Genomic DNA, 20,532 nt, shown 5'->3' on the forward strand with positions numbered 1-20,532 from the left:
TGTCTCTTGATTTGGCTACGATGTATTTCCAGTTTAACCCTATTCTTGGCCCTAAGATTTGAGTCCAACAGTGCAGTTTACCTCAACTATCAGTGCCAGATGGCTTATTATGGCCAAGCTGACTTGATAGGGGGGTGGAGATGAGGTCACGGGAAATGACCTGCTATCTCTGTGCATTCCATTCCAAAGCCACTTTATTCCCAGAGGAAGATTGTAGTGGTTAGTCAATAATGGCCACATTCTACTTCCTCCAATTACAGGCACCTGCTAGTCATTAGCAATTGTCTTCTGACTGTCCCTATATTACAGGGTGTTAGTAGGGCCTTCCTAACAACATGATGCACATCCTGCCTGATCTTTGCGAACAGTGATGTGATAAAGGAAACAACAGAGATGTCCGAATGTACTATTGACCATGATGTTGTTCAGTCATGGAAAGAGCATAGAATGCATGTTGATTAAGGAGATGTACATATGTTCTTCACAGGTGATGAACTGACCAAGACTGAGGATGAAGATGACCAAGGCTGGTGTCGAGGTCGCCTGGATACAGGCCGAGAGGGACTGTACCCGGCCAATTACGTCGAGGAGATTTAATGACCCCAGAGGAGGAGGATATGCTATTGGAGGCAGCTCGGACTGTCCCATCCAATGGCACTGCACAGAGCCAGAGACTTACGAACAACACATCCCTTGCCCAACAGATGCGCCAAGCAGTCTTGACTAAATATAATCTTAGTAACGTAAGAAAAGACAATATATCAATATTATATTTATCCAGTATTTGAGGTGGGGAGGACTTAAACACTAAACAGGAGCAGCATTTATGCCAGTCTACACAAACTCAAACAAACATTGAGCCAATGCAGGGACACATTTTGCATATCCGTGCTGTGTTTGATATAAAGATCATGCAGTTGATGTAAAATAAATTTGCACTACATTCTCCTATAACAGTGTGACAATAATGTAACCAATTATACCTACCTATCCGTTTAACCAGAACAAGCTACTCGGCCTGCATTGTGTGTATATGGCGCCATTTTGTGTAGCATTTTCAATGCTATGTGTTCAGTCCTCATGTTTACATTGGGAATGCTGTTTATTGTTAAAAGTACCACAAAATGTATCATAGATTTTATTATTTTATTTTTTGTGATTTGGTCTAATCCCTTTTACCAGTGTGTGCATTGCTACACTATGTGTTTATCTCTGTTTCTCTGTTGGTTTCCTATAGCAGAATGTGCTATGCAACAGGCTTTCCCTAAACCTCCAAGCCATATTAAGGCTACAAGATGCAACAAATCCGCTCATATGAAAACCAATGCAGAGGATCAGAGTTCACCATTAGACACAGAAACAGCATTGGAATAGCACCACAAACTTGTGTCAGACTTCATAACCGGAAGTGGAGTTGGTGTATATACCTTTTTCTCTCTTCCCATCACCATCCTTGAATCATAACATCTCATTTCAATTCATTGCAGGGTATATCTACAATACCTGTTAATTTCAATTAATTGCAGGGTATATCTACAATGCCTGTTCATTTCAATTCCTTGCGGGGTATTATCTAGAATACCTGTGAGGGGAATTCTGTATTTTTGGGGTCAGTGGGCATGATATAATCACCAGCTTGCTTTTATTTTATCTGTCAGTGGTAACTAGAAAGATTTGATTGTTCAGGTGACGTAATCAGGCATATTAATTGTAAATGTAGTTGTTTTCAGGATATAAAATGAAAATGTGGACATGTAGTTGTAGGGGCCTGGAAGGAGACATGCTGTTTTTAACTAAACATGTCCACTGTCATAGAGAACCCTACAAGGCAAAAAGCACTTATGAGCCCATTCCCCTAGGAACTCAATTCTGACTTAGGAAGTGTACGCCCTTTCCTACACATGCCTTTCCTACGCACTTCTCAGTAGTTGGTATTCAGACTAACCTTATGAAGGTGCGTAACAGGCTTTGCAGGCGTGGTTCCCTTGTGCGTGCTGAATACATTTAATTAAACCGCTAATAAACCCTCCCACTTGCTGGCCAACTGATTTTCTCTGGGATTCTTCATTCAATAGGGTTTTCAGTACATTTATCTTAAGCCATCCCTTTAAATACGGTGTACCTTTAATTAGAACTTTGACGACAGACTAGAATACATCTAGAGAACGGGTTCCGAATATAGGGATCAATGAAAGAAAGCCATCTAAATATATGCATATTCATCTCCTTTTCATCACCAGCTGGTATATTTCAAAATTCTCTGATTTGGTAGATTATGTAGGCAAATTTTAAGGGTTAGGAAAGTATATATGAATCATAAAAAAACAGGTTTGGAAAGCCTTTACGCATGAAATATATTGATGAATAAAAAATACAGTGGTTTGATTTATCCTGAAAGTTATCATATTCAAGTTCACTCCATGAATTAGTGAAAGGTGTATGAGGTTTGAACAATAGTCCTATAAATCTAGTCTAATTCTCACTAATCATGGAACTGTTGGACGATGGTCCAGTCGTTGTGAACCGTGCGCCAGACTCCAGGTTTAACCTGCTACGTGTGGTCTGAGTTCCAGAAGGATTCAAATAGGCTACATGTCCCAAATGATTGCACAACGTTAGCCTAATATGATCCACTAATGCTAGCAACCCTCAGGAACAACTACACAGAGGTGACAGAGGAAAGAAAGGTAAACAGAATGGAATGGAAGGATGCAAAATGTAAGCTACAATTTTCTTTTTTACTGACACTAAAGTGACAGTTTTATAAATGTATGTGGGTATTACTGACGGTGGCTCCCGATATTGGCTAATATTTAACATGATACAAATTGTAAAATAAAAAGGAGAAAAGCCTGGGTATATAATTAAAACATTCAAATGCACAAACATCATCAACTAGCCAGGTTCAGCCCTACAGAAGCCTATAGCTTGGGTCTCCAAATTTCATCCACGCAAATGATGAGGGCACACAATTAAAATTCTAAATGTCATGTTGATATGATTTTCAGTTTGCTTCCATATGACTGGTTTCACATTCGTCTCCTGGGATCATAAGGAAAAATCATCTAAAACAATTGCTATGTGTATTTATAATCCCCTTCTCCAAACGGATTACTCATTTACCTAGCTCTTATCAATAGCTCTTATCAATTTAAACATTGCAGTGCATGGATAATGCTGTTATTTATATCTAGGGAAAAAAATGATGCTTTTTCCAATTGGAACTGGCAGATTCGCTACTGTGTCAATGTAGTGGAATTATTAGGGAATTAGGTCACGGTCAGAATACGGCGTATCTGTAGACACTCCTCCGTCACGCCTTCGTTTCTTAGATCTCCACCCCGAACCAATAGCAGGTGAATAGCATGCTATTCTCATGCTTAAATTCAAGGTCAGTACAAGCATAGAGATAAAAGTTCATAAAAAGGGAACTATGTTCCATTTACGCGCACTTAACTCGGGTCGGAATCGGCCCCCTACTGAGCCAAAGAATGACCGAAATCTGAAATGCATAAAACTCTTTCCTCATGCAATAACTCACATATCACATAACCCTGTCATGCAACTAACTGCTACCTGTTGTCTCAGTATTTATTTGATCATTCAATAGTTGATCCACAGGGGGGAAGACAAGAGCACAGTGACTACAGTATATCAGAAATCATTTCTTTGACAGAAGTAATTAACTCTACTTTAGATTGCTCCTGGTAGTATACTTCACATGCTCACACCTAACTCAGCCCCTGCTTTAAATACACGTACTGTATATACAGAAAATACTACAGTACTTGCTGACACATCTAGCTTATCAGATGTTGTCTGATGCAAATATTTTTGCCAATGGTGGGCTATCTAAATCAGACATGCAATAATGTTGTGAGAGCAGAAAGCTTTGCACAGAACAGGGGTCATGGACATGAGGTTAAACCTCAAGTTTTATGTCATAGAACATTATTATATTGGCAAGATGTGTTTAGGTTATGGCTTCAGAGGAGATTTCACCAGGTCTTGGTATCACTGTTGAGAGAACACATCACCAGCTCACAAGTTATGTATCTTAGTGTAAACTGCCCAGCAAAAATAACTAATATCATCAAATGATCTTATAGCCTTTACACACACACACACACCTCGGGTAGATATTTTTTGGGAAACAAAAATCTTTATCATCCAGCGTGTATGAGTTGTGTAACTGTAAAAAAAAAAAACATAAAAAAAATGCAAGTGATCAAATACTAAGACAAAATGTTGTGTCATACATGCAAATGTGTTACAACAAAATAACAGCAATGGAAAGCATATTAGGTAATAGGTACCATATCGTATGAATTGCATCGCAATGGAATTGTCAATGTACCATATAAGAGCGTGACGTTACCCCACGCTGTCAGATTTGTATATGATAATTTAAGGATTATATTCTATTGTAACTGTACAACTGTGTTGAGTTGGAAATTAAACCTAACTACATTGAGGCAGTAAAAACGGTGAATATGTAAATGCTTTTTTACGTTGATTTTTCTCTTCCTTATGCACACAAGGGGGACACGGCTCATGTTGTGAAACCCCTGTCTTAGCAGACGTGTGTATGTTTATAGTTAGTGATGTAATTTGATCTCCTAACTGGTGTAGTGCCTGTTCATCTTAATGTAACACAAGGTTCATTTAAATATGCATAAAGATGATTATAAGGATGATATTCTGAATCAAAGCTGTTGTGATGGTGTCAATATTACGATATTGGTTTGAAAGGGGAAAACAAGTTTGTTGAGAATACAAACAAAATGTTTTGTGTCCTGTGTGTGTTTTTTGAATGCATTTTGACTGTGCATTATGGGTTATGATATGCTATGATTGTAGTCTTAGGGTGCTTGATGAAAAAAGGCTGCTTTGTTTTAAACACATTCAGTATTTAAACACATTCTTACACATTGTCATTAGAAATATGCAATATTATATTCCAACATTTGTATGTATCCAGCCACTAAATCTCTGACACAGGTATTCGACTCTACATACAGTTCCTAGCACTTGAAATGTGGCAGTGGTATTGAAATGCTTGTATTACAGTATTCACTGTATTCACTAATTCTTATTAGACTGTATTCTTCTGCCAGGGAATGGGCACCAGAGTCAAATAATTTCAGTTCAATGAGATCTGTAATATTACAAATCTACATCAGGATCATAATTGGCCCTACTGTATGGGGTAAACAGCTGTGACTGTGACCCAGGAAGTGGCCTTAACATTGGACTGCTTCTAGAGATCAGCAGTGAACATATTCAATCCATTCTATAGTACATTGTATATTCGCCATAGCTTAGTCCACTGTAGTTTCCAAAGCAAGCTTCAGAGAACTAATTATGTAAATCGTAACATTTGTAAGTGCTATGGGTTGTAAGGAGGGACATGTTGAAATGTAAATGGCACTAAAAAGAGCAACCATTACAAATGAAGAAATAAATAGTAGCTGATGTACTGGTGATTAATGTGAGTTCATAATCAGAGAAAAAGTATACAAACATATGGAATTTACATTTGAAAAATTGAAATATTGGACAATTAATATTAAAATTGTTTCAACAATATTGGAAATGTAAAACATTACATATCTAATGCAATGTGACAATAAATTCCCATATGCAATCAGGTTACACATAAGAATATTGAAATTAGGCAGGAGTGCACAATGCAGGAGGTAGTCTATACAGTGCATTGTTAATGCTGGAGCTAAAACAGCAGTTAGAGGCTTTTTTCAGTTGTCACCAGTCATCACCACTCGTGTTCTCCTCTTCTGGCTGGCTGCTCAACAGCTTCATACAGGGTGGACAAACTGATAGACCAGTCTCTGGGACACATCAGGCTTGCGGATGATGCCCTTCTTGTAGTACTGTCGGATAGAGCGACTCAGCTTGTCGTAGTTCATAGCTGGACGGTTCTTTCTGAGGCCCCATAACCTGGCTACATGAGCCGAGTTTTCGATTTTGAAGATACCTGATGATTAAAGGAAAAATAAAATGCAAGAGATGGAACATTTCACTTTTTTCAGCAACCAATGGACAATAAGCCCCAAATGTTTAATAACCCAAGTCAGTTCACATGGCCAAATGTTCTCACCCTTACAGTGTACATTTTAGGACACCCTCAGCTTTAAAGCCCCCATCCAGTCTTTTTATTTTAGCTTTTAAATCATCACTATATTTTTAATAAATTACTGTCTGTGTCTATTTCATAAAAATATAAAAATAACCTTTTGTCATTGAAATGCTCAGTCTGTGCCTGTGGGCGTGTTTATAGGAATTTAAATATATCTACATACACCGCCCTGATTGGCGCATCGGACCGTCTTGAATCTAGAGTCTAGAGCCTACCCTTTCAAAGGAGGAATCATATGCAAAATAAAAGATGACTGGTCATTGGTCAGAATAATCAGATCAGATTGTGATGTCATGACTGGGCCAAAAACTCTATCCCACCTGAACAGGCTGAAATTCCAGGCTACACCATACACCTGTCTGGACTCCCCCCTCTTTCCCCTGCCCACTCACCTTTCTCCTTGTTGAGCCAGCGGATGCAGCGTCCATAGTTGTGTGGCTTGAGGAGCAGCTGTCTAAGGAACTGCCACAGGTGGATGGGCTGGCTTGAGCAGGATGAGTCAGCCTCTGGACACGTCTCCTCAGCACCATGTAACTTGGTATCTCCTGGTGTGCAACACACTTTCATGCATGCAGCTGTGACAAAAACAACATTGAACAGGATTACGCATTTGTTATCTCAACATATGACTAAGAAAATATCTGAAAACTACAGTACTATCTATATAGTGAATGAGCCAAGGCTTTGGCTTGTGGCTATAAAACATTCAATAATTTTCAATGGAATGACGCACACCATAAATTAAATATATGCCATATTATAATATAAGCGTACAAAACATTAAGAACACCTGCTCTTTCCATGCCATAGACTGACCAGGTGAATCCAGGTGGAAGTTATGATCCCTTCTTGATATCACTTGTTAAGTCCACTTCAATCATTGTAGATAAAGGGGAGGCGACAGGTTAAATAAGTATTTTTAAGCCTTGATACAATTGAGACATGGATTGTGTATGTGTGCAACTCAGAGGGTGAATGGGCAAGACAAAATATTTAAGTGTCTTTGAACGGGGTATGGTAGTAGGTGCCAGGTGCGCCAGTTTCAGTGTGTCAAGAACTGTAACGCTGCTGGGTTTTTCACACTCAACAGTTTCCCATGTATATCAAGAATGGCCCACCACCCAAAGGACATCCAGCCAACTTGACACAAGAGTGGGAAGCATTGGAGTCAACGTGGGCCAGCATCCCTGTGTAACGTTTTCGACACCTTGTAGAGTCAATGCCCCAGCAAATTGAGGCTGTTCTGAGGGCAAAAGGGGGTGCAACTCAATATTAGGAAGGTGTTCCTAATGTTGTGTACGCTCAGTGTATATATACCACAGTCTGAATAACAGATTCGTTCAAGGTTGTCAGTTGCCCTACCTGATCTCCAGATGTCCAGGTGAGCAAACAGCAGGTCTCCACATTGCATTGAGCGCTGCCTGAAGTCCTCCTCTGTCATGGAGCACAGGTCCTTCCCACTGAGCTCCTGGAACACCTTTCCCACCTGGGGTAGTCTGTACAGGTGCTCTGTCCACAGCAGCCACTTCTGGACGTTCCCACAGTTCCACTCCATGGGTTCTGCAGAGGCGATGAGGTACATTGTACTGTATACCATTTCTGAACTGATATTTGTCTTTCCTATGACAGGTTGTGAGTGAGTGAGCATGTGAAATGAGGCATGTGAAATTCTGAATTGTCAACAGAGGCATTTGCACAGGGTGGAGAGGCCCCAGACACTTCTGTCATTGGGCTTAGCCCAGCGTCAGTGGTATTAAAGTTTCAAGTTTCAGTGCCACGTGCACAGCATACAACAGCTGTAAAACAGTACAGTAAAATCCTTACCTTGAGAGCTCTTTCCCAACAATGCAGTGATAATAATAATCATAATATACTGCTCAAAAAAATAAAGGGAACACTTAAACAACACATCCTAGATCTGAATGAAAGAAATAATCTTATTAAATACTTTTTTCTTTACATAGTTGAATGTGCTGACAACAAAATCACACAAAAATAATCAATGGAAATCCAATTTATCAACCCATGGAGGTCTGGATTTGGAGTCGCACTCAAAATTAAAGTGGAAAACCACACTACAGGCTGATCCAACTTTGATGTAATGTCCTTAAAACAAGTCAAAATGAGGCTCAGTAGTGTGTGTGGCCTCCACGTGCCTGTATGACCTCCCTACAACGCCTGGGCATGCTCCTGATGAGGTGGCGGATGGTCTCCTGAGGGATCTCCTCCCAGACCTGGACTAAAGCATCCGCCAACTCCTGGACAGTCTGTGGTGCAACGTGGCGTTGGTGGATGGAGCGAGACATGATGTCCCAGATGTGCTCAATTGGATTCAGGTCTGGGGAACGGACGGGCCAGTCCATAGCATCAATGCCTTCCTCTTGCAGGAACTGCTGACACACTCCAGCCACATGAGGTCTAGCATTGTCTTGCATTAGGAGGAACCCAGGGCCAACCGCACCAGCATATGGTCTCACAAGGGGTCTGAGGATCTCATCTCGGTACCTAATGGCAGTCAGGCTACCTCTGGCGAGCACATGGAGGACTGTGCGGCCCCCCAAAGAAATGCCACCCCACACCATGACTGACCCACCGCCAAACTGGTCATGCTGGAGGATGTTGCAGGCAGCAGAACGTTCTCCACGGCGTCTCCAGACTCTGTCACGTCTGTCACATGTTCAGTGTGAACCTGCTTTCATCTGTGAAGAGCACAGGGTGCCAGTGGCGAATTTGCCAATCTTGGTGTTCTCTGGCAAATGCCAAACATCCTGCACGGTGTTGGGCTGTAAGCACAACTCCCACCTGTGGATGTCGGGCCCTCATACCACCCTCATGGAGTCTGTTTCTAACCGTTTGAGCAGACACATGCACATTTGTGGCCTGCTGGAGGTCATTTTGCAGGGCTCTGGCAGTGCTTCTCCTGCTCCTCCTTGCACAAAGGCGGAGGTAGCGGTCCTGCTGCTGGGTTGTTGCCCTCCTACGGCCTCCTCCACGTCTCCTGGTGTACTGGCCTGTCTCCTGGTTGCGCCTCCATGCTCTGGACACTACGCTGACAGACACAGCAAACCTTCTTGCCACAGCTCGCATTGATGTGCCATCCTGGATGAGCTGCACTACCTGAGCCACTTGTGTGGGTTGTAGACTCCGTCTCATGCTACCACTAGAGTGAAAGCACCGCCAGCATTCAAAAGTGACCAAAACATCAGCCAGGAAGCATAGGAACTGAGAAGTGGTCTGTGGTTACCACCTGCAGAACCACTCCTTTATTGGGGGTGTCTTGCTAATTGCCTATAATTTCCACCTGTTGTCTATTCCATTTGCACAACAGCATGTGAAATGTATTGTCAATCAGTGTTGCTTCCTAAGTGGACAGTTTGATTTCACAGAAGTGTGATTGCCTTGGAGTTACACTGTGTTGTTTAAGTGTTCCCTTTATTTTTTTGAGCAGTGTATATTATTAGCATAGAAGTCTTATTTATTAGCATAGAAGTCACAATGTCGCATAAAAAAGGGCACCCTACAGTAAATGGTGACCTTTACTGTTTTGTTTGCTTTCCTATAAGTAAGATCTGACAGTGGATAATGGGGTATTTCAACTGTGAGACTTTTCTCAGTGCTCTTTTATCCTTATTCTCTGTCATTCTACAGACAGTGACAGGTCACATGTTTAACTGTTGTGAACATGACAGGCCCTGAGACTGATAGAGACATGAGGTCTATCTCTTTTGGAGACTATTCAGACCTCTTGAATTTTTCACATTTTGGTAGGTTACAGCCTTATTCTAAAATTGATTCAATCGTTTTTTTAAATCTTTATTAATCTACCCACAATACTCAATAATGACAAAGAAAAAAACTGTAAAAAAAGAAATATCACATTTACATAAATATTCAGACCCTTTACTCAATACTTTGTTGAAGCACCTTTGGCAGCGATTACAGCCTCAAGTCTTCTTGGGTATGACACTACAAGCTTGGCACACCTGTATTTGGGGAGTTTCTCCCATTCTTCTCTGCAGATCCTCTTAAGCTCAGCCAGGTTGGATGGGGAGCGTTGCTGCACAGCTATTTTCAGGTCTCTCCAGAGATGTTCGATCGGGTTCAAGTCCAGGCTCTGGCTGGGCCACTCGAGGACATTCAGAGACTTGTCCCGAAGCCACTACTGCGTTGTCTTGGCTGTGTGCTTAGGGTCGTTGTCCTGTTGGAAGGTGAACCTTCACACCAGTCTGAGGTCCTGAGCGCTCTGGAGCGGGTGTTCATCAAGGATCTCTCTCCGTTCATCTTTGCCTCAATCCTGACTACTCTCCCAGTCTCTGCCACTGAAAAACATCCCCACAGCATGATGCTGCCACCACCATGCTTCACTGAACCAATCGGGTTCTTGGTCACTTCCCTGACCTGGGCCCATTTCCCCGATTGCTCAGTTTGGCTAGGAGGCCAGCTCTGGGAAGAGTCTTGGTGGTTCCAAACTTCTTCCATTTTAGAATGATGGAGGCCACTGTGTTCTTGGGGACATTCAATGCTGCATAATTTTTTTGGTACACTTCCCCAGATCTGTGCCTCGACACAATCCTGTCTCAGAGCTCTACGGACAATTCCTTTGACGTCATGGTTTTTGCTCTGACATGCACTGTCAAATGTGGGACCTTATATAGACAGGTGTGTGCCTTTCCAAATCATGTCCAATCAATTTATCTCATAGCGAAGGGTCTGAATACTCATGTAAAGAAGGTATTTCTGTTTTTTATTTTTAATACATTTGCAAAAACCTGTTTTCACTTTGTCATTATGCTGGTATTGTGTGAAGATTTCTGAGGATTTTTTTTTTTTAATCCATTTTAGAATAAGGCTATAACGTAACAAAATGTGTAAAAAGTCAAGGGGTCTGAATACTTTCTGAAGGCACTGTATGAAACAGTAGCATAGTTTACAGCACAGTAATAACAGTAATAATAACCGTAATACCATGGTAACAATATGGTAACAAATTACAGGCACACAATAACTTTGTTGTTAAACAGTTTTCCTACCTGGGGTAATGTTGAGCAGCTTGCAGGCGGTCTCTATGTCCTTCATTACCTCTCCCAACACAATGCTCTGGACCTGCTCTAGACAGCGTTCTTCCACCTGTCCCTCTAGCCCAGAGGGGACCTCCAATCCCAGGCCCACCCCCATGCCCTGGCTGTCGATGACAGGGCACTGCTCCAGGGGCTTACAGGGGGGCTCAGGGGGTGTTGTCCCTTTCTTCTTCAACAGCCACAAGCTGTCTTCAGTGAGGAGCATGTCAGAGCAGGGCAGGAACACCCCTTGCAGGCTGCGTTCAGGAGCGGTGTGTTTAGGCACACTTATCAGTCCACGGGGCGGCTTGGTGTCCTCCTCCTCCCAGGCCCTCAGGGCAGACACACAGTAGGGGTAGTCATTGAAACTCATCAGGGGAAGGGGCACTGTGCTCCCCACGTGGTCACAGCCTGGACTCCCCATAGCTTCAACAGTGCTGGAGATCAGAAAGGAAGACATTCATCAGGCATGTTATATAAAGGGATTATTATACAGGATACACTAAAATATCCTTTCCAAAAGTTCTCAAAACAATAGCAAACTTGATGGCAAACTATTCACATATCGACATAACAAATGTAAGGTGTAAGAAAAGTGTTTTTTTTATCCAGTCTGGTGAAAGAAAATCAACTGTCATCCATGAGTGACAATTTCTAATTAGAATGTTCTAGTCACTTTGTTGGTGTCACAGTATCTAACGAAGGTGGCGCCCCTCCTCGGTCGGGCGGCGCTCGCCGGTCGTCGTCGCCGGCCTATTAGCTGCCACCGATCGTTGTTTCTGTGTCTTTTGGTTTTGTCTGTCTATCCCGCACCTGTTTTGTGTTTGTCATTAGTGGGGGGTTATTTAATGTGTATTTTCAGTTGGGGTTCTCGTGCGGGATTGTTCATTTGTTCACTCAGGACAGTTGTAATTATATCCGATTAAGTAGACATTATATTGCCGGGCTGCGCCCCGCGCGCTGTTTGTTTTCCAGGGCGCTTATTTGTTTTGGGAAAAGTGTTTTCTCCTGGCGGACTTCGCCACGCGCCCTGTGCCCAACGGCTATTGCGTCTGGTATTTATTATTAAAACTCAGTTGCTCCGGCCCTCTGTCTCCTGCTCCTGATTTCACATATCTACTGGTCCTAGACAATCGTGACAGTTGGACTGCGCAATCCACTGTCTCATCAGCCCAGCCAGGCAACTTATAAACTTGATCTCCACTATAAAAAGCATCTAGACATTATCTCACATATCTTTTAGACTAACATTTAGTTTCCAACAGTGGAGATTTGTATAAACCTTACTGTCTGTCTCTCCGACATTTGCAACATTGTTTTAATATTCAAATTCGATCTCCAGCTGTCCCATAGTAATGAACGTGTCTGGACGAGACAGACAGGCAGACGGCTTTTCTCAGACAGTCAAAATCATGAATCTGCTGGCATAATCTTTATGGATGTATGCAAATGTCAATAGAAAACAGGTCAAACTAAACGAAGTGCAGCTAGTTTGCGGTCTTTCCAGCTTCAGTTTGAAGTGATTGTGTTAGCTGTGTTGTTGGCTAGGTCCTCTGAACAACAGTGTCCTGACGAGAGAGCACATTTTCTATGCCAGATTAAATCGCTCATCATTAGCTCATTGTTATGGATGTATCCAAATAATTGTCACTAGGAAACAGCTTAAAGAAATGCAAATGCAGCTACTTTGCTGTTATTCTGGCTGCACCGTTTGACATGACTGTAAATTAGCCGTAGTTTCCCAGATAGCAATAAGAACATTGACAATAGAACAAAGGACTGGGTCACGTCCATAGATACAGAACAAAAAGATTTAAGACCGTGTCGCGTCTCTGGCAACCGAACCGATAGAACAAACGACCAGCCGGCTTGGCTAGCAACCTTAGATTTGTGTCGGTACTATATATCGTGGAAGGATGAAATAGTCTGAAAAAATTCATAAAAATTATGTTTTTAATGAAAATATGTAAATTCTTATTTACATTTTAGCAGACACTCTTATCCAGAGCAATTAGGGTTAATTGCGTTGTTCATGAACACATCAACAGATTTTTCACCTAGACAGCTCTGGAAATTGAACCAGCAACCTTTCGGATACTGACCCAACACCCTTTACCGATAGGCTACCGTTATATAACAGTGATAATGCCTCGTCTCGGGCCTAACAACACCTGTGGCAATATATCCTTCAAACACCGGCTTCTCAGACATTATCACTTAAACATAAGGTAACAGACATCATGTAATGTCAAGACTGGGTGCTAATGCATTAAATTAAACTACATGTGAGTATACTGACATCCAGTCTATCCATTATAATCACTGGGTTAAGAGGTGATAATCTAGGGGGAAGTAAGTAGCATTGTCCCATTAAAAGCTAGAATCCTTAATTGATACAATAACAAAGTGGTCACCTGCCCTCTGTTATGGTAAAAAGCTGAGGGATGGGCCTGAAAGAATGTAACCACTTTCAAATTCATAGACAGAGCTATGGATGCAAGGACTGACCATCCATGATATCAAAATAACAATTTTAACCATGTTTTGATGCTATACAGCACTTGTTTACCTTTACATTGTTTACAAACATTTGATTAAAACAAGCTGATATTTTGGGTTCTGATGGGGTAAACTCATGAGACATTTCTAAGTTATATTCTTCAAGAATCAATGGGAATACAGTGCATTCGGAAAGTATTTAGACCCCTTGACTTTTTCCACATTTTGTTGTTAAAGCCTTATTCTAAAATGGATGAAATACATTTTTGTCATCAGTCTAAACACAATACCCCATAATGACAAAGTGAAAACAGGTTTTTAGAAATGTTTACAAATGTATAAATAATTTAAAACAGAAATACACATTGAAATACACATTAAAACATTCAAACCCTTTGCTATGAGACTTGAAATTGAGCTCAGGCGCATCCTGTTTCCATTGATCATCCTTGAGATGTTTCTACAACTTGATTGGAGTTCACCTGTGGTAAATTCAATTGATTGGACATGATTTGGAAAGTCACACGCCTTTCTATATAAGGTCCCACAGTTGACAGTGCATGTCAGAGCAAAAACCAAGCCGTGAGGTCAAAGGAATTGTCCTTAGAGCTCCGAGACAGGATTGTGTCAAGGCACAGATCTGGGGAAGTGTACCAAAACCTTCCAGAAGGACAACCATCCCTGCAGTACTCCACCAATCAGGCCTTTATGGTAGATTGGCCAAATGGAAGCCACTCCTCAGTAAAAGGCACATGACAGCCCACTTGGAGTTTGCCAAAAGGCACCTTAAGATTCTCAAAACCTGAAAAGACCTGAAAATAGCATTGCATCAACGCTCCTCATCCAACCTGACAGAGCTAGAGAGGATCTTGCAGAGAAGAATGGGAGAAACTCCCCAAATACATTTACATTTTAGTCATTTAGCAGACACTCTTGTCCAGAGCGACTTACAGTAGTGAATGCATACATTTCTTACATTTTTTTATTTTCTGTGCTGGCCCCCCGTGGGTATCAAACCCACAACCCTGGTGTTGCAAACACCATGCTCTACCAACTGAGCTACAGGGAAGGCTGTAAATACAAATACAGGTGTGCCAAGCTCGTAGCGTCATACCAAAGACTCCCACGGGGGACCAGTACGAAAAAAAATTATGAAATGTATGCATTCACTACTGTACGTCGCTCTGGATAAGAGTGTCTGCTAAATGACTAAAATGTAAATGTAATGACTCAAGGCTGTAATCGCTGCCAATGGTGCTTCAACAAAGTACTGAGTAAATGGTCTGAATACTTATGTAAATGTCATATTTCCGTTTTTTTTATTTCATACATTTGCAAAACTTTCTAAAAACCTGTTTTTGTTTTGTCATTATGGAGTATTGTGTGTAGATTGATGAGGGAAAAAACCTATTTAATCAATTTTAGAATCAAGCTGTAATGTAACAAATGTGAAAAAAGTCAAGGGGTCTGAATACTTTCTGAAGGCACTGTATATCAGATCTTTTCAATCACTTTGGCACATTTTTCAGATGTAAGTGGTGTATTTTCAAAACTACAAAACTCTAAACTGATTCACTTGTAATGTCCCAATTCTTATGTTCAGAACTCTTGATTAGAGTTCATAAAAATAAAATGGCACTGATAGACATGGTCGCCTGGTTCCTGGCTTCTAAGCAACTTTGCAGTATTATTTTTTTGTGTGTGTTATTTCTCACGCAATAACATCTGCTAAATATGTGTATGCAACCAATAAATATGATGATTTGATTTTCGTTTAAATACCATGAGAACATTTTGTTTAGCCATCAATACATCAAATTTACATTTACGTCATTTAGCAGACACTCTTATCCAGAGTGATTTACAGTAATGAGTGCATACATTTTTCATACTTTTATTAACTGGTCCCCCGTGGGAATCAAACCCACAACACTGGTGTAGCAAGTGCTGTGCTCTACCAACTGAGCCACACAGGACCAAATAATGATAGCCTCACCATTTACTAATTTTAACTACCTTTTAATCCAATAGCAAAAAATACAAGATACACATTTGTAGTATTTGACTATAACTTGACATGCAATTTGTTTTTGCAAACCGATGACAGGTTGAGACCATGTTAAGAAACATGTCAGTCTTACACTTTCATTATCTTTATACAGTACAAACAAATGATCAGATATAAGGGTATTGTAGGGGTATTGTAAAGCAGTTGGCTACTGTAAAAATGTATATTTGTGTAGCAAGGTGCTGTGTATTCCATTTCTGCCCTATGCAACATTGTAGAAAATCACCTAAGTAAACTGATACAGCATCGCATGTCTCTCTCCTTGGCAATGTCACGGCTGTCGAAAGGATCGGACCAAGGCGCAGCGTGTTTGTAGTTCCACATATTTAATAAAGCCGTGAAACTTTTTCAATACACAAAATAACTGAATTTACAAAAACAACAAACTGTGACGCAGAGAGAAATAAACACTACTCAAAAGATATTCACCCACAAAACCCAGGAAGAAAAACCCCTACTTAAATATGATCTCCAATCAGAGGCAACGAGGACCAGCTGCCTCCAATTGGAGATCAACCCAAAAAACAACATAGAAATAGAAAACCTAGAACACAAACATAGAAATAGAAAACATAGAAAAACACAAACTCCCTGTCACACCCTGACCTACTCTACTATAGAAAATTACATCTTACTAGGGTCAGGACGTGACAGGCGAAATGAATCAGCTTCAGATGATGAGTGGAATATATTGTTATATACAACCCAGGTATTTTAGCAGTGCATTGTACAACACACTATAATTCCAAATGGTAGCACATAGTGCCTCTTTCCACTTTGAAATATTGAAGCACACTGGCTGATGGACGATGATGTAGTATTTACAGCCACATCCATATATGATTTGGTTTTACTTTCCAACATAAATGGATTTCAGTTGATACATTTATGATGTAAAAATATAGAATTGTATAGTGTTGAGCACATATTTTGTTTTGCTGGTACTTTAACCCCTTTCCCCCCCAATTTCGTGATATCCAATTACAGTCTTGTCCCATCGCTGCATCTCCCCTACGGACTTGGGTGAGGCGAAGGTCGAGAGCCATTCGTCCTCTGAAACACAACCCTGCCAAGCCGCACTGCTTCTTTACACACTGCTCGCTTAACTCAGAAGCCAGCCGCACCAATGTGTTGGAGGAAACACCATCCAACTGGCGACCGAAGTTAGCTTGCAGGCACCCGGCCCACCAGAAGGAGTCACTAGAGCGCGATGGGACAAGGAAATCCCAGCCGGCCAAGCCCTCCTCTAACCCGGACGATGCTGGGCCAATTGTACGCTGCTTCATGGGTCTCCCGGTCACTTCTGGCTGTGCCACAGCCTGGGATCAAACCAAGGATGTAGTGACGTCTCAAGCACTGCTATGTAGTGCCTTAGACCGCTACGCCACTCGTGAGGAAATTGATATGCGATTTTGATTCAGCAGTTAGCAGTTTTGAGCAGATTGATAAAGTGATAGTTAAATGTATTGTCAACAAATGAAAAGAAAATCATATAAAAATTTGAGTATTGTATTTTGAAAAGCAGATGATTTGGTGCACGGAACAAGTGACTTTGAGAATTTGTTTGTCGTACTCAGTCAATTGAAAATGTGCTTAGAGTTTTGAAACATGAGCCATCTTGATGACCTGTTTAGATATTTGTACTTAGAGTTGTGAAAATGTACCACATACAGTACTTGCACCAAAATCATTGAAAAAAACCTGTAATTTATATACAGTCAGTTCATTTATATAAATGTCCACAATGTCATGCAATACTGTATCCACGATAGCTGAATTATCACTTACAGACTGAGGCCCTGGGGTGTTTGGCTTGTTGCTCAGGTACTGGTGGACACTGACCAGGTTAAGTTTTTTAGGTCACCAAAACGTATTTGAGGTTAATTGCAAAATGAAAGTATCTGCCCTCACAGCATACTAGACAAAAGGTGGACAACAAATAACCCAGCCCATATTCATGGTGTGAGTAACAGCTGAAGTGGAGGTGGCATTGTATCCTCTGACGTGCAGGTTAAACCGCAACCGCTCATAATACTGCCCTGGCCGTATTCACATATTATAGAATGATCCAGCAAATAGAAGGGCTCAGATGAAAAACTGTACATAAATTCAATATTGAGACTGTTGAGAAGTGCTGTGTCTCTGTGCACTAGAACCAGAATGTACCAACCTATGTATGACTTGTGCTGTATCTTGCTATTGACACTAAGGTGTATAAATGACAGTATAGTGCATTTGTGTGATAAAGTGGGAAATGCATTTAGGTTTTTATTACTCTTTTGTGCTTGAGGGGTTTTGGCTGATTGCTTATCATTTCCAATACTAAGTGTAACATAATTGGTGAGTTATTACAGGGAAGTTAAAATAGCCGGAGGACCAAATACTGTAAAGTGGGGGCCTTCTATGGAAAATGAAATAGTTCAATAAAGGGAAAGTATTGTTTGAGTATAACACCATGTACAAATCACAAATGTTTTAATAGTTTGAGAATTGAGATATATTCATTCTAATGAAGAAGGTAGTGTCTTACAATCACACTCCATTTTTATGTTTTCCTGGTGGGTATGTGTGCGTGTGTGACTATAGTATACATGTGAAATAAATACTTCTTTAGAACAAAGCACTGGGTTCAAAAATACACCTTGATAGATAACAATGGCTAAAGTGATATCAGAGGCATTCAGTCGATATGAAAGATATTTGGTCATGTATTACTCATTGCATTCCCCTACACATTAAACAAAGGGAGGGCTACTTTAAATTCACACCTTTTTCTTTATCTAGATACTTTACTAGCATTAAAAAATAATTTCTCAGTGTGTGTGTGTGTGTGTGTGTGTGTGCATCTGTGTGTGTGTGTTGTCTAAACCTCCAAACAGAATTCAGGTACACATTCATGAGAAGAGGGTGGGTAAACACTCATTACACCTGTTGAACTGGTTTGGTGTCCCTTGGGGCCTGCTTAATAAAACTGAAAAACATTGCAGGTGTGTGATTAACCTGTGCGTACTAAAAAGCAGTTTTGTGCACTTTCCATGGATGCAAGGAAAAACAAGGAAATGTCAATTCATCAAAAGGAAACAGACCATGTGAACTTTATATCCGAGGTGCATGAAAATGCCACGTGATTCTCTTTCTATCACCTCTGATATTGCAAAGAAAATCGGAGTGACTTTGTAATTGCCAAAAACAGTAACAGAGTGAAAAAGTGAATACAGTGTTTCCTTCAAACATACTTCATCAGTGTCTTGATGACACTTTGTCCAGTACAACTGTGACCCCTTCTGTAAAGAGTGGCATGGTAGATACAGCACTCCAACAGTCCACTGCTACAGTGTAAATCCCTGTCTGAAAGTCTTCCTATCAAACTGGTTCCATAGTATGTTATCCTCAAGAATATAACTCATAGTAATCATACTGATCAACATCTCCACCATCCCCACCTTGCATAGTTCAAGACAGTCTACCACTTCATTATAAAAAAGATCCACCTCTATCTGTCCCAAACCCAGGCGTGTCCATAGACATACCTGGTCAGAGAAGCAGGCTGCTGATGGTGTTTGAGCTGGTAGACTGTCACTCTGGATATCTGTCTTCACGTCTGTCAATGGACTTCTTGTGCAGGTGCTGAAGAGTTCCACAGTGAGTCACAATGCAGATGGGCAGAAGCTCAAGTCCCAAGCTCCTCTGGTGGTGGATGAGTTTAATATGTAGGCTCTCTTCTAGTGGTCTTCTCTGGTTGGCTGTTTCAGTCGTCAGGTTGTAACAGATGATTGTGGCCCTCAGGTCATGAGGCAGTGATGTGTCAGAGAGAGAGAGGGTGATTTGGCAGGATACCTGGAGCCGTGCCTCAAACACTATCAGGTGGTCGGAGTGCTTTCTTCTGCTCTGACAGTTGAGAGAGAGTCCTCAGCTGGCTTGCTTGGTGGGGTGTGAGGCGTGGTTGTTGGTCATCATGGCCAGCCAGCCTTATCTGTGATAAAGTTCTCACTATACTGACAAATTCATGCCAGAGGGTGTGCGCGTAGGAATGCTTGCTTCAATGTGACTTCAGGTCATATTTATAAGGAGCTATTTTAACCAAGGTAAACAGTATGATGAATGTGGTTCTACCTAGCTACAGGTGTATGAGCAACTCCGTGACGACATCTGTAACTTCCCGCCCCTCTTAAGAAGAGTGGCAGTTAACTCTTTGCTGTCAGCCATGGCTTCTCATTGTAAAAGGATGAGTTTCCTAAATGTGCTCCCTTCAGTATTTTGATGGAATCTATACAACGTTTGTGATTTGTGAATAAAACAACATCCCATTGGTGTGAGAGATTTTTCAAAGATTTCTTATCACTCAAAGATTTACATAATGAACCAGGCTGCATTGTGTAAGCCAGGTAACACCACATTTGCCTACCAAATGAGAAATTCCAATCTTTCTACTTTTTGTGATTTTAAGTGAAGTTCATTTAAAAAAAGGGAGAGAGTCGCACACTCTCTATATACAATCGGGTCTGAAATTATTAACACCCTTGATAAAGATGAGCAAAAATGACTGTATAAAATACATTATTCAAATACTGAGCTATATTATCAGCTAAAAACCAAGGGAAATTATATTATTTTATACTAATGCAATTGCTCAGAGAAAGTAATAAAAACAATCTCAAAAAGGTAGGGGTCAAAATGATTGACACCCATGTTTTCAATACCTCACCTTGGAAGGATAACGGCACTGAGGCTTTTTCTGAAATGCTGTATGA

The 20,532-nt window shown here is 41.0% G+C and overlaps 2 protein-coding genes across 5 annotated transcripts in view; one reads left to right on the plus strand and one right to left on the minus strand.

The window, feature by feature from the left end:
- LOC115168140 (protein kinase C and casein kinase substrate in neurons protein 1) overlaps positions 1 to 4,792 on the plus strand; it is a 71,627-nt gene extending 66,835 nt beyond the window's left edge. For all 4 annotated transcript variants that reach the window (XM_029723118.1, XM_029723121.1, XM_029723117.1 and 1 more), the window contains one exon: positions 488 to 4,792. In XM_029723118.1, coding sequence (XP_029578978.1) covers positions 488 to 597 — 110 coding nt within the window. In that variant the 3' untranslated portion in view covers positions 598 to 4,792. The remainder of the gene's footprint in view (positions 1 to 487) is intronic.
- On the minus strand, positions 4,143 to 19,896 carry LOC115168141 (SAM pointed domain-containing Ets transcription factor-like). The gene is made up of 5 exons (XM_029723122.1): positions 19,312 to 19,896; positions 11,188 to 11,651; positions 7,520 to 7,717; positions 6,550 to 6,732; positions 4,143 to 5,995 (listed from the first exon to the last, which is right to left on the minus strand). Exons 2-5 carry the CDS (start codon positions 11,636 to 11,638, stop codon positions 5,817 to 5,819), a joined length of 1,011 nt encoding a protein of 336 aa, XP_029578982.1. The 5' UTR covers positions 11,639 to 11,651; positions 19,312 to 19,896; the 3' UTR covers positions 4,143 to 5,816.
- Between the last annotated feature and the right edge of the window lie 636 nt (positions 19,897 to 20,532).

The sequence above is a fragment of the Salmo trutta genome, chromosome 30 (genome assembly GCF_901001165.1).
Source record: "Salmo trutta chromosome 30, fSalTru1.1, whole genome shotgun sequence".
NCBI lineage: Eukaryota > Metazoa > Chordata > Actinopteri > Salmoniformes > Salmonidae > Salmo > Salmo trutta.